The sequence below is a fragment of the Polypterus senegalus genome, chromosome 11 (assembly GCF_016835505.1).
Source record: "Polypterus senegalus isolate Bchr_013 chromosome 11, ASM1683550v1, whole genome shotgun sequence".
Lineage (NCBI taxonomy): Eukaryota > Metazoa > Chordata > Cladistia > Polypteriformes > Polypteridae > Polypterus > Polypterus senegalus.
Window position 1 is genome coordinate 95879273 of NC_053164.1, and position 18167 is coordinate 95897439.

At 38.6% G+C, this 18167-nt stretch overlaps 1 protein-coding gene across 1 annotated transcript in view; it reads right to left on the reverse strand.

The window, feature by feature from the left end:
• The window catches only part of LOC120539330 (solute carrier family 22 member 6-A-like), a 40484-nt gene extending 28812 nt beyond the window's left edge, over positions 1 to 11672 (reverse strand). Inside the window, exons 1-3 of the mRNA XM_039769305.1 lie at positions 11205 to 11672; positions 7367 to 7470; positions 3470 to 3624 (exon numbers count right to left, since the gene is read on the reverse strand). Of these exons, the coding sequence (XP_039625239.1) occupies positions 3470 to 3624; positions 7367 to 7470; positions 11205 to 11609 (664 nt within the window). The 5' untranslated portion in view covers positions 11610 to 11672. The remainder of the gene's footprint in view (positions 1 to 3469; positions 3625 to 7366; positions 7471 to 11204) is intronic.
• Positions 11673 to 18167: the final 6495 nt, after the last annotated feature.

Sequence of the window (18167 nt, forward strand, 5' to 3'; positions counted from 1 at the left end):
ACCCTGAGAGTAATTATATTGTACAGTAATACAGATATTGCACAGTTATTATCAATACCATTTCGATATTGGATATTGCACAATGGACGGATAGAAGGAAGTCCAGGGGTTGGGGGGTTAGACTGTATAGTCAGTGCATCTGTGAGTTTAGAATGGTTTTGGCTTTCGGGAAAAAACTGTTCTTGAGTCTGTTTGTCCTTGTTGTGATGCACCTGTAGCGCGTCCCTGAGGGCAACAGGTCAAACAGATCAGAGTCAGGGTGGGAGCTGTCCTTGATGATGTTTTTTGCTCTGCTGAGGCAGCGGGAGGTGTAAATGTCCATCAGGAAGGGCTGCCTTTAATTCTCTCTGAAGCCTCTCCCTGTCTGCCATGGTGCAGCTGCCGTACCATACTGTGATACAGTACGTCAGCAGGCTCTCGATGGATGAGCGGTAGAAGGTCAGTAGCAGGTTGGAGTCCAGGTTGTGCTTTCTGAGGACCCTCAGGAAGTGTAACCGCTGCTGAGCCTTCTTGATGACTGCTGTGATGTTGTCTGTCCAGGAGATGTCAGCAGATATAAGGACGCCAAGATGGCATTTCCTGATTTTGTGACCAGATTTTAATTAATGCAACAAATGGAGCATTGGAATCAAAAAATCATAAGAAGAACCACTATGACAAGCACAGCTCAGTGAATAGGGGGAAAAAAATAGAAGGAGTCACCTGGTCACAGCCATCCAGTTCCCCACCAAGTGAGAAGCAGCTGACCACTCATCAACAGTGACACTGAATAGTCTGGGAGTACTAAATTGCAAAACCTAGGTTTCCAAGAGTTGTAAGGAAAAAAATCAGGCAACTTCCTCTGAAAGGTTAAATCCAGTTTCAATGCTATGGTGTCGATATAGTACAGACAAAAACATTACACCGAAGAAAAACAGGAGGTAGAAGAGGAATATTCAAAGACAGAATCTTACATAGAGAATTGGTGACAAAAGACCAGAGAAAAACACTGGAGGGCCATTCACAGAAAATGTAGATGAATGTGCAAAAGGGCATTGAGAGGGTTACACAAAGTCCCATGGCACAACACTTAGGTGGGATACAATATACACTGTGCACAAATTTAAAATGAAATTGGTGGTGGTTAGAATTTTTGAGACCAGAAACATATTCTTAAGAATTTGATTCCAGGCCACTGAAGGAGCTGAAGGAAGACTGAGAAGCCAGATGGAGCAAATAAGGAGGGAAGAGCATAAAGTGCAGTTTCTTGTCAGGAGTTATGGGACAAAAACTTTTCAAACAAAGGGTGATGAGGGTGAGAGAAATGTAACAGAATACAAAATGTACTTAATAGTGACCTGAGCTGAAGGCAGAAAAAGTAAAAGTAGATGAGATTTAAAAAAAAAACTATAATGAGTAGAATGAGATGTCAAAAATGTCACCAAGTGTCTTTAGAGTCAGATAGACTGACATCACTTATGGTGGCATTTCCTATTTAAAGATACATATGGCTGCAGCTGATGCAGGCTAATTCCTTGTAGCAATCTAACTCTGAGCCTAGTTTTTTTCATTCTTTCTAGAATTTAGTTTTGTATATTACAAAAAATGAGGAATATCTAGGTTGATAAATATTTTGTATGTCTTGATGTGTCTTGTGGCTTGATGACCCAAGGGTGATCTGACTCACAGAATCCTCTCTGTTGAGAACCCAAGTGGGTGGACCAGGCCAAGGGGACGCCCACATAACACCTAGCTGTGGCAGATAGATGGGCATTTCCAGAGGCTGGGACTGGACCGTGTGTCTGCCTGAGGGGTTGCCAACCAGGCTCCCGAGGTGTTTCATCATATGGTGGGTGTTGGCAACATGCTGTACCAGTGCATGATCCCCAACCTGACCTAACCTGAATGTGTGAAATTAACTTTATACTCACATACAGTTAAAGACAAACCAGGTTTTTTTTCTAACCCCAGGGTTTGTTTCACTGATAAGAATTGACCAGAGGGGGCTAGTTTTATGACTTAATTGCATCCTTTCTTTCTTGTTTGTTAGAAACCCGAATGAAACTGGACCTGGGGTGGAGAGCTTTGACTGAGCTGCTTGTCCAGGAGATGTGTGTGTGTGTCAGGAGCTGCAGAGTGACCATTAAGAGAGAAACTTGCAAACACATGCATTCTTTATTATTTTCCTGAAGAGATCTGACCAGAAAGAATCGAGTGTACTGTAACTACAAGTTTATGTGCCTCGCTGAAACTACACATCTAGCATTTTCAACTTGTATCAGTTTGCATCCAGCATTCATTATGCTCTGCCTCCTCATTATTTGGGCATATTATATATAATACAAAATTAAAGGGTAACTGTCTCCGACCTGTTCTTTAAATCTGTCTAATTGCCTGAGGTTGAAGATGGACGAGGGAAGGAAGTTCTGAACTTCAGTACCTGATAGTGTAGTAAGTGTATGGGATTTAAGACATTCTGATAAAGCTTGCAAAATAAAGATTATAAAAGGGGAAAATAGTGTCACCTGGTACTCTAACACCAAGAAAAACGTATTATAGCATAACCAGATTTATTTAATTAAATTCAAGGTTGTGGGGGGAACTGGAGCCTATCCTCACACCTCTGAGCAGAAGGCAGAAAGTAACCTTGGACATGGTGCCACCACATCCACACTCACACAGGCCCAATTTGTCAATACCAGGCAACTTGCTTTGAGAGTGTGAAAGGAAAATCAGAGGACCAATAGAAAAACCCATGCTGGTGCAGACAAAGGCCGGGCATTAGAGTTGAATCCAAAATGCTGGATCTGTGAAGCAGCGTGGCCGCTAACTGCTGCCCCATTGTGACACCTCTGTTTTACATGCCCTCATTTGTCTTTAAATAGGAATACTTGACTGCAGGAAATTCAAGGCCAGCACGTATAAAAACAGTAAACTTTAGTCTCTGCTGCAATTTCTCATTTTAATCACTCTTTTAATTAGGGCCTAATGCTGCCTTATTATTACATTTTCAGTTCCTTGTTAAAGAGGCCTATTTTCTTCTCAGCTTGTTTAAACGTGTGAGAGATGGTGTAAATGAGCACTGATTTGCTGAAAAAAATGTGACAATTACTCATTCACTATTCATTTTTTTCCATTTCAGGATAGCTGAGAGCTGATATCTGACCAGTGATACTGAACTCAAGGCAAATGGAAGCTCTGGATGGGAGGAATCAGTCCATCACACACCCACACACAAAGCCACACTGGGTCACCATGCATTTACCAGTAAGTAAAATTTGTGTAAATGAGCCATGAATCTAGCTGAGCATTACATTGAAACGTAAATTACTCTCAGTCAAACAGACTTCACTACTCTTTTTAAAATGGAGTGAAATCTTTTTGTTTTGTACAACGTAGCCTTCTGAACCTAATCATCTCCACTATAAAAGACAGAAGCTGCTTTGGGCTTTGGTGCATAAAAAACAAGGCCTTAACACTGAGAACTCACTTAAAGACACAACGTTGAGGATGATTCCAGATATGGCCATGCCTGTCACAAAACGCAGGACGCAGAAGACACTGTAGGAAGGTGAAAATGCCGTACACGTGCCTGACACGGCCAGCTTCAGGTAAGAAAAAATGAGAATTCTGCGACGGCCAAACCTGCAAAAGTACAAAAACAGTAAAATACTATAAATATAATTGAACAAATAGTTTAAAATCAGGTACAACAAAATGATAACACTTTAGTTTAGATATCCAGTATAAACAGCTATTATAATGATATAAAAAAATATTAAAAGCCTTTAAAACATGACATAAAACAATACAAAATGACAGCAACATATCTCAACATTCTTGTTTCCTTTAATTATAAATTATTATCGTTAGTAACCTAGTGAATTAAACATTTACAAAGTATTAATTTTTGCTTTGTTATGAGTACCTAAACTAAAGTGTGACCAACACAATAACAGGGACATTTTAGTGTTTATATAGAAGCATTAGTTTTATTACTATATCACAGTAGCTATCTTTATGATGGATGCGTTAATTACATGAAAATAAGAGTGAGATTTCCTAAATAATCCAAATGGATCCTGTGAACCTAGAAAATGATTGAATTACTTGAAAACATGCAGCAGACCTCTGCTCCTCACATAAAGGTGGTTCATACAGAGTAAGCTCAAATTTCCATTTTGCCAGGACAGCATTTTATTTTCACCCTAAAAATAATAACAGCTTCACAAATGTCGCCAATTTTCGTTTTCCTTCTTCCTATCATGGAGCTCTTTGTGATGGTTGATGACCAATAAACTTGAATCTGAATTTGTAAGACATACAGTATGTAGCGTATCCCGGGGGAATATCAATGGATGAGCTTGCGAGGATCGAGCTTTTATTACATTAAACTTTCCTGCCCACCAATAAGATGCTCAGCATATTTCACTGTTTTTCTTTCTGCCATGTCACTCTGTTGATTGCTTTACTTTTCCAAGGTTAACACAAGCTCAATATTTTTGACTTTCCAGAATGTATTAGGTCATAACACATCGATTAAGACCAAGATCAATGCTCTAGCCCCAGTAGTTTGGGAGTACCAGAAGGCTGTCTTGCCATATGTGCTCGATTGATGGGTGATGCTGCAGCTGCCATTCTTCTTACACCTATCACGTAAATGTCTTATGCAATTTGCTTCACACTCAGCAGATGTCACGTCTGCCATGTCACCTACACAATCAATTTGCCTATTCAGGAAACGCTTGAACTCCAGTAACTTTGCAGACTCTTATTTTCAGCTTCACTGACACATTAAGACACGATAAGGTTTCAATTAAGACCAAGATCAAGGTTCTAGCCCTAGTGGTTTGTGTGATAAATGGAAACAACCCTTACCAAGTTATGCATACAGATGCATACACATGAAACTGAGTTATTTGAAATTATTTATAATTAGTTACATAAACAGTAATCATAATGGGAAACAATAATAATTAAAATTAAAATAATGTAGCTTTCTACAACAATAGACTCAATCAGTAAAAAAAGTAATATGACAAAGCAATAGTATCAGTATAAAAAATAGTATAAAAAATATAAAAGCATCAAATATTTCTTATTTAATAATTATTTAATATTTATAACATTAATGAAATCTTTCTTAAGTAAGTACTGCTTGATATTTATTATTTGTGAATTATGACTAAATAAAGATCCTTCAGCTAGTAAAAATGAAAGATGTTGTCACTCAATTTCTATTTCCATGTACGCTGTGGCCATTGGCCAGTTCATTAGGTACACCCGCCCACACTTTGTTTGAGCCGTCAATGCCATTTAATGCAGGCAGGGAATTAGCTGCAGTGTTTGTGGGTCAACAGGGGATAAGCAAAACTCACCCTCATCTTTTTATTTTACATTCCTATAATGGTAGAGAGCTCTTTCCTGGATTCAACCACTGAATGTTATTTCCAGCCTCAGATTTCCAAGAAATTTCCTCACAGACTCTGCTAACCCTCTGATTTCCGAATGTCTGGCTTACAATCTTGCTGTAGTCCTGCTTTGCCCGTTCCATTCCTCAGATCAGCTTTCTTTCCTCCTGTAATTTCAACACCCATTCCTCAGTTGAATATCAATTTAAATCTTTAATGAGGTTGTATTTTTAAATGTTAGACATTCACAGAAGGCTCTTTCTCTTTTAGAAACTCACATTTAATTTTGTTTGCATGAAAGTCCCTGATCAAAGCACGAAATTTTACTATTTCATGCCAGTTACCACTGACCTGTGATTCTACTTTGAGTCCCTAATGTTTTAAAAAAAATTCTGAGCTTTTTAACCAAGACAGCTGCTTCACTGCTGGAGTAACTCCAAATGCCTATACATGGAAGGACCCCAGACTAATGTTAAGCTCAGGCTCCATGCAATTCATTGATACATGTCTCATTTTCTTTTCAGCTCTAGCCATGGTTTTTACCTTCTCTAAGTGTCTGCCCTGATAGCTTTTTTCATCTGCACTGTTCTAGGGATGGTCATTTGATTGTCCTTCATATGGAAATATTTAACAATTTCAATTTGCATGATGTTGGTTTTTAAACATCTTTAACGCTATCCATTTTCTCCAATCCAATCCAGGGTCACAGATAAACAGTATAATATTTTTAGAACATTCGAGCAGTTTTAATGCCCTATAAAACTTCCTAATCCTGTCCACCCAATATCTGCAAAATAACATCACGTTGAGTTTGCAAGGTTCCTAAAGTCCTGCTGTCTACCACAGTACTTTTAAACTCTTCAAACATGTCACCTCTTCACCTCCTTTTGATTAAACTATAAAGGTTCCTCTCTTCTGTCCTCATAGCTCATTATGTAATATTTAACACCAGTAACAGCGCACTGCATGATAACGTACAGTGAATACACTTGACTTGAGAATTCATAGTTTTCATACTCTTTCTCTGTATGTTTAGCATTCATTTGCTCAGAGGCTAATGCACTACCTTCTTCCTGAGCAGCTCTTCTTTTCTCCACCCTAGCGGCCCACTTCTTCTCTTCTTTCATCTGCATCTTTTCACGTTAAAACTGTTTAAGGCAGTGTTTTTGTTGCAATTAATTTTTCACTTAAGCTGGCACTTAAGTCTTCAATCTGCCTCAAGAATGATTTAAGATATGAAGAGGTAGGGGAACTGACGGCGAAGGTGGTAGGGATGAGAATGGCGCCTGTACGCATGCGCCACATGGCCGCCCTGCTGGCTGCTTCTGACAGTTGATTCTACAATAAAATAAAATAAAAATAAAAAGAGGAATAACCTTGGAGGTCAATCATCAACCTGAAAGCTGATAGTAGATGTCACATAGTATATGTGTACCAAATTTCTGGTCAATAGGTCAAACGGTTTGCGAGCTACAGGTGATTTAAAATCTTGGACAGACAAATGGACAGCCATGGTAGCGTATTATATACAAAGATTTTTAGGCAATAAAAAACTAATTAACAGACTGTGATCTTATGTATAACTAGTTTGGAAATTTGGTTGTTATAATTCCTTTTTCCAAGGGAGTGAAAAGCTTACCGAGCAAGAGTGAAGCAGGTTAGTGAAAGTTTTGATTCACTGATTAGAAGCTGGGTATTGTTGAAGAGTATATTCAAGTATTATGGCGTATGTTTGTCGTGTTCTGTGGCAGTGCACATATATCTTTTAGAAAACAACATTTCTAGCGAACCACAATTCCAAAACACTTAGGTCCTAGTTCTCTAGTTTAATGGTTAAAGTTATCTTTCCACAATGCTGTCATTTCTCCTATTCCTCTATTTGTTATCCTTTAGTGTTATACCTGGAAGTATTTTACCAAATAACATCAAATGCTCAAGGTCACTAAGTTGCCTTTGCACAACACAAACTTGCTTACTTGTCTGATAGGCCACCAAGGATGATGGCTCCTGCCAAAATCCCCCCCATATAGACAGTCTGGCTCATCTGCTTCAGGTGCCGCACGTCACACACGAGGTCCCACTGTGAGCACAAACATTGAACATAAGAACAAACAAAATCTGATAAACGAGAGGAGACCATTCACTCCATCAAGCCCATTTGCTTAGCTAATAGCTAAGCTGGATTGAATAAATTGAATAAATTATAAAATACTGATAATGTTCACACATATTTAATGAAAAAAGATAAGAACATAATTCTTTTGCCCACGCTTATTACTTAAAACACAAAAATATATTCATTGACATGGTTATCAATGTTTGTAAAGAATACAGAATTAAATAACATTAAAGCAAAGTTCCCTTAATGGACAAATTTGTTAAATCTTGATATGGTATAAGGAGAGAAAACTGAATAAGGTTGTTTTAGAACATTAATAGGTAGATGGAGATGAAAAGCCAGTACATTAGGAAGACAAGTGAAAAAAGAAAAGAAACAAACACCCCAACCCACCACCACCCACTGCCACATGCACATCGTAACAAAAACAGATCTCATATAAGTATTAACAGTAAAAGAGAGGAACTTCAATGTATCTGGTTCATTATGCAGAACAGGAACTATCAGGAAACTGATGGTAACATAAGAGTGGCATACTGTATCTGTCTGCCGTCTTGCGTTTGTTACACCATAACATACTGGAAAAAGGAAACAGAAAGGATCGCAATTGTGACAGGACATGCCATGCTTGGAAGGCAACAGTACTTTCAGGCAGTACTTCACTCATCGGCAAGCTTACAATACTTTGGAAATTTGAAATTGTGCTGTAAAGTCTTGAGGCAGTTGTGCAATTGCCAATTTACTGCATGAAATTTATGATGATTGAAAATGTCTTATTTTTATTATGCCTTTTGTACATCTTGAGGGCACCAGGAGGTGCTCTGGCTCCACAAATGCCCAAAAAAAGCAGGCTCAGACACAAGTTAAAAGCACAAAGAGTCTTTATCATGGAAAACTCTTTTTTATCAAATGTTACCCACCACCACAGCCACAAGTATGTCCAATAAGCATAATTCTTGGCACAATAAAGCAATTCCTTTCTTCTTTCTCCCTGTCACTGCATCCTCAACCTTCCTCCCAACTCTAACTCTTCAGTATGAGGTAGGCAGCTTCTTTTATCTCCCACCTTTCAATGCTCCATAGACGTGAAGTAGGGCTCCCCAGTCCCTGCAGCACTCCCTGGGCCACACCCATGGAACCCAACAGGGCTGCACCAAATAACTCCATGTCTCATGATGCCATGTGGGAATCTGAGGCACTGCTGCAACCCCAGTGAGCTGCCATCAAGCACTCCAGGGGAGATAATGCCCTGTGCACGCTCTCACCCCCCGTCCTACCATCCTGAGGGAATTCCGGCCAGAAAAGGGCGCGGTTCATCCCTTGCAATCTATAATACATGTTTGGATTGTTTAGAACTATGATAATCTCGGACTCTGCAGAGCTCAAGAGCTCATCAATAATGTTAATGGAAAGTTTAAAATAAAAAAGTTTTTAGAATGTTCTTTTTCTGTTATTTTGATCAAGAACAAATATGGAAATTCTCAGAGGACACAACTTAACCTGTCAAAACTGAAAGAAGGAAACCTAGGCAGTGCACATTCACACACACACATATGAAATTATACCAGGCCAGTTTAGATCGTTAATAAATAAACTTTAAGTCTGTGGATGGTGGAAGGAAAATGAACACCCTGAGGAAAAACAACCAAGCTTCACACAGAAAGTGACCAGGCCTAAGTATCTGAGTCTTGGATTTTATTTTTATATCCATTGCCAACGTGTCGCTCAAAACCAAAACAGTACATTATACATCTTAACCATAATCTTTCCTCCCTTTGCAATGATTTCCAGTGTGAAAATATGGTTACCCTAAAAACAGGAAAAAGCGTGCAGCAAAAAAAAAAAAAAAAATCTGATTTATAAAACCTGGCGTACACACATTTGTATGCAATTTACACTTTATAAACCACAATCATCTTCTAAATATGCATATTTTAAAGTGCCTCAAACTCTCATATACGGACCATGCTAATCAACCTCATGCTTTATTATGTGGCATTATCTCAGAGCAGTCCTGACATTTGTCTCCTCTTAACATCTCAGATGACTCAAATGTAACTACTTACAGTTAACAAAAGCAGCTTCATTCTCGCTAGATGCTGTTATGGCAATATCAGTGCAGTCGATTGTGCCAATTACATCAGGAAAATCAAACATTACTGCAAATTGTGTTTTCATTTTGACTTGTACATCCACTATATGGCAATTGAATGTAGCGCCTAGTGGTTTCCAGGACAGCAGGAATGATGCAGCTGAAGCTTCGATAAGATATTTCTGAACTGTCGACCAGATCCCCCTGTTAGGTGTCTGTTGCCAGAAAGCCAGCTATTGCTTAAACCTGCATATGAACAGGAGTAGCTCGATTTCAGGAGGTCTGTCTTCCTAACACCGGGCCCAACTCAGCACATGGTAACAAGAGAAGGGCTCTTGAAAGTCTAAATCATCTAATAAGCCATGCAGTCACCATTATAGTCAAAGAAATCCTCTAAAGTCTCTAAAAACTCATTCCACTGTATTTGACTATTTGTGTTGTCTTCAAGCAACACCAAACACACAATTTTGCATCAAACTATTAGGCTATGATTGGGCTATAGGCCATGAAATTTAGAGCAGGGAGTGAATCATGTCTGGATTTTTGCTTAATTCAATTATTGGCAACAAGGGAGTGCATTGGTTTCTAATCCTGAAAAGCGACAAGAGGTTAGCCAAAATAACACCCGATTCATGTTCCTCAGTGCAAATATGCAGTATTAGCCCTCTTAAAAGGCAACTGCGTTAAAGTCTGTACATCATAGTCATCACTTTTGATGTATAATATTTTTGACATGTCAACGTGCTTTATAATAATGGCTCTGTGATTTGAATTATTATATGGTTGAGTCATCATTTAGCTGCTTTGGCTGCATTTCCCTACTTCATTAAGGGTGTCGTCATGTCCCGCTTCTTCAAAAATGTCACATACACATGGGGCAGAGTTGTTAAAATATACACACATTCTCCTGTCAAGTGTTCTTTTGCAAGTCACAACTTTTGCGTGGAAAGTTGCATACACAAGTTTTTGTCTTCTTTTTGTGCATATGCAAGTTTTTTAAATCCGACCCCTGATTTATACTCCACATACTGACACAAATAACCCAAGTTACATTTATGATCACTTCTCTACCACACTTCCAGAGAGTGCAGAGTGAAATCGCCACTAAATATTTTTCTTATAATAATGATAATAATTGTTTACATTTATACAGTGCCTTTTTTCACAACTCAAAGCGCTAACAACACAGGGAGGACCCAGGATGCAAACTCATGATCTCATTACTGCTGGCATCATTGCTACCACTGTGCTTATGTTTTGTTTCTAGTGCTAAATTCCTATACTGTGTAGGGTGTATTGAATATTTTTCTTATCAAAGTGAATCTTTACATTTTTTTTATAATGAAGTTCAAGTCTACCTCATTCTGATTTCTGTAGTGATTTAGAATTCTTCTGTTCTTATTACTCTTATCTTATTTATATTCTTTAACAAACTGAGTCTCATGTTACAGTGTTATTCTTACGTGTTCAAAGAAATATTTATTCTCATTTTAAAGTAATGACTCTTGGTGTATCTTCATCATTTGGAATTAGAACTTTATTCACTATACAGGAAGGAGAGCAAAAGGCTTTTTAGCTAATAATTAAAAAAAGTTTGGCCTACCTCAGTTACTATTGTTTCATTGAACTCTTGCCTGTTGTAGGTCCAACCATACCGGCACGGCTCTGTCTGAAGCCCTGAGGTGTTTGCAGCGCTCTGGTTTAGAAACAGGAGGTGCCACTGTGGCACGGTGAACTGCAGGCACCTGGACGGTTTATTTTTTCTATCATGAGGAACAAAGGCTTTTAGGAGTGTCTGTCCATCCAGTGCCAAAGGAGTGATGTTCCAGTTACTCATTATTATTGTGAAATTTGGAATTCGGCAGTGGTGATCAGGAACTGCAGCAGAAAAATTCTGCATGAAGGTATGACTTGCCATTATGATCGAAGGGATCATGAGTAGCGCTGAGTTGATAAACTGGAAACGGCCAAGGCCTCCAACGCTGTCCATAAGATCTGAAAACCCCATACTTGCTCCGAACAGATCTAAAGCTCAGTATCACACAAGAAATGCAAGAGGCTCTTAACCCAGCTGTTACAAAAAGAGTGCAAAGGTTAGGAATAAAAGAAAAACAAATAATGACTTTGTGTTTTCTTTGCCAAAAAAAAAAAAATTCTGTTAACAAACTCACTGAGCTGTATATTCTTGATAATCTTGACAGAGTGGTTAATTTTCTACATTTTTTTTTCAAAGGAATTATTTTTGTACTTGTCTGATCCTACAATAGTATTACCCATTACGTTTCCTTCTAAAGTTCCAACATACCCCTCATTTACTCTGTAAATATTAACCGTTTTGGTGTGCCATGCCAGCATCTGCATGAAATAAGCTTGTTGGTTTAACTATTTACATGAAATTATTGAGTGTTCAGTTCAACAATCTGGTTGTTTTTCCACCTCTTTCAAAATATTCCTTCATATCTTCATGTGCAACTTTCCAAATAGACTATTTTTTGGAAGATTGGCAAAGATCTATTAGGGGTTTTTTAAGGGTTAATCAGAAGTATCATCACATTAAAGTGACGTCAGTATATTAAGAATAGACACTTGTAAGCAAAGTCAAAGAAATATCAAAAGCAGATGCAGAAGTAACTTTTGTTGCTCAAGACTAAGACCTCTTCTTTATTTAAACAACATTTGGAAGCTCTGGATGCACGTCTTAAGTAAGAGTAAGGCCAGTGGTATGCTAATCATCTTGAGTTGGAGAGCATGTCAAACTTAACGACTGCATTTGCTGGATTTCATTGCCTTGAAGATGTCAATTTCACAACTGCCCTCAAAATGTACAAAAGGCATAATAAAAATAAGACATTTTCAATCATCAAAAATTTCATGCAGTAAATTGGCAATTGCACAACTGCCTCAAGACTTTACAACACAATTTCAAATTTCCAAAGTATTGTAAGCTTACTGCCAATTGAGCTAGAGCCTGAAAGTAGATTTGCTTTCCAGGCATGGCAAGTCCAGTAGCTATCACCATCCTTTCTTTTGCCAGTATGTTATGGTATAACAAAAGCAAGATGTCAGACAGATAAGTATGCCTCTCCCATGCATGCGTGGTCCAGAACACCAGTTTTCTTCTTTCCTCATGGCTCTATTGTAGGCTTTGTACTTCAAGCAGATCGGTCATTGGTTGTCAGCTCTAGCACACACAAAAACCGACCCTTATGACTTAAGACAAACACAATTATAGTGGTCTGTGGCTCATAAACTACTACAAGTGAGTTGCTAAGCATGTCACACTGCATACTGAGATTATACTAGAATTCAAACACGTGGTGGAAGATTTGTGGTAGATTTTATTTAATATTAATAAATATAAAGTATTACACACAGAAAGTTACAAGGTTAGTTTTGAAAACACATATGAAGGTTTGAAACTTAAAAATACCCCTGTGAAGAAATCACAAGAAAAACAAAAAGATTAAGGGTAGACACCCTGAAGTCAGTGAAAGACTGAAGCAAATATAGTCTTTTCAGACCAAGCTCAATACAGAACTGAATAACAGAAGACAAAATGGGATTTAGGCCAGAAGAGCCAGGACCAGAAGTGAGGTTGTCAGGCGGGACTTCCTTCTCATTGTCTGCAAAGGAAGAAGGAGAAAAAATGTTATCTGACAGTGCCAACCCCTGATCTGGCAGATAATCACATTTATTCAAGCCTGTAAAATGTCTCCTAATCACACATGCGTGATACTCCTTACAAAAAAGACAGGAGTCATAATAGACTCATGACTATCAGTATGCAGACAGCATTACATAACACAAAATCAAGGGAGGTTAGCTTAAGTTATATAAAGCACTTGTAAGGACTCATCTGGAGTGTTATATATATTTCTAGTCTCCATATTACAAAAAAGACTTTTTTAAAGTCTTTGGGGATTCATTGTTTGTATTTAAAACACTTACTAAGTTATGGAGAAAAGGTTAGGAGCATGCACTGATAACACTCGTTGCTGCACCCACCACATGACAAACCACTAAGACCCGAGTGCCGTCGTGCAGTGGCGACACCTCAGCACTAGGCTAGCCTTAATGGAGTGGAGCAGTGTGAGGTTTTTTACAGTGGCTGGGGTGCCAACCCCACCCCATCCCCAAAGTTCTCCCTGCAAGTTGGAGGACCTGCTTGAAGCCTGGATGCAAGTCAAAGTCATACCTAGGATGGAGCAATTGCAGGTTAATGGCCTTGTTTAAGGGCCCAATGGAGTGGAACCAGAGTTAACATTAATTCATAGCAATGTGCAACCAATATGGCTCTTAGGGATCATTTAGATGGAGGATATCATTTATGTATAAATAGGTCTTTCCGGGAATTGTGGGGGTGTTGATGTTATTTTTATTTATTTTTTCCTCATAGGATGACGTTGGAAATCAAGAAGAGGAAGAGAGTGAGGGCAGAGCCAAGGACCAAAAGGTGGAAGTTGAAAAGGGAAGACTGCAAGGTTGAGTTTAGGGAGCAGGTGAGACAGGCACTGGGTGGCAGTGAAGAGTTACCAGACAACTGGGAAACTACATCAGATATGGTAAGGGTGAGAGCAAGAAGGGTGCTTGGCATGACATCTGGAAAGAGGAAGGAAGAAAAGGAATCCTGGTGGTGGAATGATGAAATACAGGAGAGTATACAGAGAAAGAGGATGGCAAAGAAGAAGTGGTATAGTCAGAGAGATGCAGAAAGTAGACAAGAGTACAAGGAGATAAGGTGCAAGGTGAAGAGAGAGGTGGCAAAGGCTAAAAAAAAGGCATATGATGAGTTGTATGAGAGGATGGACACTAAGGAGGGAGAAAAGGACCTGTACCGATTGGCTAGACAGAGGGACCGAGCTGGGAAAGATATGCAGCAGGTTAGGGTGATAAAGGATAAAGAGGGAAATGTAATCACAAGCGAGGAGAGTGTGTTGAGCAAATGGAAAGAGTACTTTGAGAGGCTGATAAATGAAGAGAACGAGAGAGAGAAGAGGTTGGATGATGTAGAGATAGTGAATCAGCAAATGCAATGGATTAGCAAGGAGGAAGTAAGGACAGCTATGAAGAGGATAAAAAATGAACAGGGCCGCTGGTTTAGATGATATACCTATGGTTTGCGGTATTAGTGACTGATGCATTCAATGTGGAGGTGGGATTACATCAGGGATCGGCTCTGAGCCCTTTCTTATTTACAATGGTGATGGACAGGTTGACAGATGAGATTAGACAGAAGTCCCCTTGGACTATGATGTTTGCTGATGACATTGTGATCTGTAGCGATAGTAGGGAGCAAGTTGAGGAGACCCTTAAGAGGTAGAGATATGCTCTAGAGAGGAGAGGAATGAAGGTCAGTTGGTACCAAGACAGAATACATGTTTGTAAATGAGAGGGAGGTCAGTGGAATGGTGAGGATGCAGGGAGTAAAGCTGGCGAAGGTGGATGAGTTTAAATACTTGGGATCAACATTACAGAGTAATGGGGATTGTGGAAGAGATGTGAAGAAGAGAGTGCAGGCAGAGTGGAGTGGGTGGAGAAGAGTGTCAGGAGTGATTTGTGACAGACTGGTATCAGCAAGAGTGAAAGGCAAGGTGTACAGGACGGTAGTGAGACCAGCTATGTTATATGGGTTGGAGATGGTGGCACTGACAAGAAAGTAGGAGACAGAGCTGGTGGTAGCAGAGCTAAAGATGCTAAGATTTGCACTGGGTGTGACAATGATGGACAGGATTAGAAATTAGTACATTAGAGGGTCAGCTCAAGTTGGACGGTTGGGAGACAAAGTCAGAGAGGCGAGATTGCGCTGGTTTGGAAATGTGCAGAGGAGAGATGCTGAGTATATTGGGAGAAGGATGCTAAGGATAGAGCTGCCAGGGTAGAGGAAAAGAGGATGGCCTAAGAGAAGGTTTAAGGATGTAGTGAGAGAGGACATGCAGGTGATGGGTGTAACAGAACAAGATGCAGAGGACAGAAAGATATGGAAGAAGATGGTCCACTGTGGCAACCCCTAACGGGAACAGTCGAAAGAAGAAGATTCTGCATCACTTTCCAGTCCAGTTGATGTCAGCAACGCACCATGAGCCATTAAAAAAACAAAGAAATAAAAACAAAATTCCTTTGTGGGTTTGGCACTATTTTTCAATCTTAATATTAGCTGGTTAGGCAATAAAGGTTTATTTTGATCAATTCCAATCAGGGTTTACCTCTGAGGTGGGCAAAATAGACTTAATATAGAATTCCAAGGAAGATAATGATGGTTTCAAGGTAAAGTTTAAGATAAAAAAGTGTAAGGTGGGATGATTCTGGAAACCAAATTGCTGAAAAATCTGGAAATGAGACTGAATACTTTGTTGTTAATTATAAAGCATCTTATGAAGGGAGGAAGGTAGGTGAAGAAAACCCTGTAAAATTAACAGCATGGAATAAGAGTGGGATGGGAAAGTTTAAAGAAGTTAAAAAACCTAAAGTAGCTAATGATTTATTTAAAATATATATATAAAAAAAGAAATAAAGTGTTCCTAGTTTAGGCGAGATTTTGATTGAGGTTGATATACCAGGCAGAGAAGCAAATATTAAGGAGATTATTTTAGTATAAGGATCATATCTCACTTTAAGGAGGAGGGCAAATTCAATAATATTGTTGACACTTATTATTGTGGAAAGCATAGTTTAATAGTTCAATAGTTGATTCCTATAGCTTAAGCAACAAGAATGTTTAGCAAGTACTAGTTATAGGAGTTATTATCTTGTTTGTTTAAAATAAAATCACTCAATATCTCTAAGTTGGTGAGAATTTGTGATTACTGCCTTATTCGTGGTAACTGCAATATTGTTCTTTCGTGGGAAATTGTCTGATAAAGTTTGTTTAGGATATGAGGTGTATTTGCTTTGGGTATATATAGTATACCTTCTAGAATTAGATGTTGTAAGTGTCAAATGTTTGGTCATTTAGTGTCGATATGCAAAGGAAAACAACGATATGCTAAAAGTGGTGGTGGACACATCTATGATGGCTGTCAATAGCAGACAATGATGGGTTTAGTTGTGGAGGAAGCCATACTGCGGCTTATGGGGATATACTGTAGCTGTTTAGGTGGTAAAGGAAGTTCAATTAATGAGAGCTATGAAGAAGCTCTTAGAACGTTTTCAGTGGAAACGGTAAACAGGATGGTAAATTTCAAGAACAGTTAACAGCAGAGGATGAGAATGTGCACGAGGTTTCATTAAGTAATGCCTCAGGATGGGTGAGTACAGTGACAAATTAAGTACTTACAAATATTGGATTCAGAAAAGAGACTAAATAAATAAACTAGATAAGCTACATTTTTTAGTAGATGTCATTAATTACTGAGCATAAACTCAAAGGAAATCAGAAAAGCTGAAAAAAATTATGTAAACAGAAGTTTGAAATAACATAACAATGGATTATACACATACATTACATAAATTGTTTACTACTTCTAATGATAAAGACTTAAAATATAATACAATGGAATGCAAGAAAGTTGATAGCAAATGAGCAACAGATTACAAATTTTATATTATCAACAGAACATTTTGCAAGATATTGCATGTATTCAAGCTAATTTGCTATTTATTTGAAGAGATGGCTTGACACATAGTATGAATGTAATTCATTGGTGTGAGTGAATAATTTAGGTAATGATAGTTAAGTATTTTTGTTTGCACTGTACATTGAAATATGTAAGAATTGGTTTTGGAAAACTACTGAGGTGGTCAAGTAAACAAATTTCGTACCAGACGAAAGTTGACGTAATACATAAAATGTACCAGGAGGAGATCATCAGATATCCTGTAAAGAACAAGATTGGACAGTTGTTATACTCACAGAAATTTCAAGAGTGATGGCTAAATTCAAAGGGCAGGAGAAGAATTAAGGTAGGAATAGGGTTAGAGAAGAATATAATACAATAGACTTTTATTTTTTAACTAGCTGAAATACCCAGCATTGCCAAAATAAAGCTTTTTTTTAATTGATTGAGAAAAACATAATAAAAAAACACAACTTTTAAAAATAAAAATAAATTAACAAACAATAAACCTAGGTTCACTTCCCGGGTCCTCCCTGCATGGAGTTTGCATGTTCTCCCCGTATCTGCGTGGGTTTTCTGCGGTCGGCTGGTGCCCTGCCCGGGATTGTTTCCTGCCTTATGCCCTATGTTGGCTGGGATTGGCTCCAGCAGACCCCCATGACCCTGTAGTTAGGATATAGCGGGTTGGATAATGGGTGGATGGATAAAGACTCATTAATGTGTTTGTCTTGTGGGGTTGTATGTATGTTAACATCTAGTTGACACTTGGGACCGGTCAACTGTATTTAATTTGAAAAGCAACAGGGTCTTTGTATTTATGGTTTTCACGGAAGGACTTCATCACGTGGACTTCTGGCCTTTAGTCCATCAATGCTGGGGCATCATGGTGCTTTGAGTAGGTTGGTGGTGGCACAGGCCGCCACCACAGAGAAACCAGAAAAAGAAACAAGAGAGAGTAGGGGTCAGTACGGATTTTAGAGCCACCATGAATAGTTATTATGATGAATTGAACA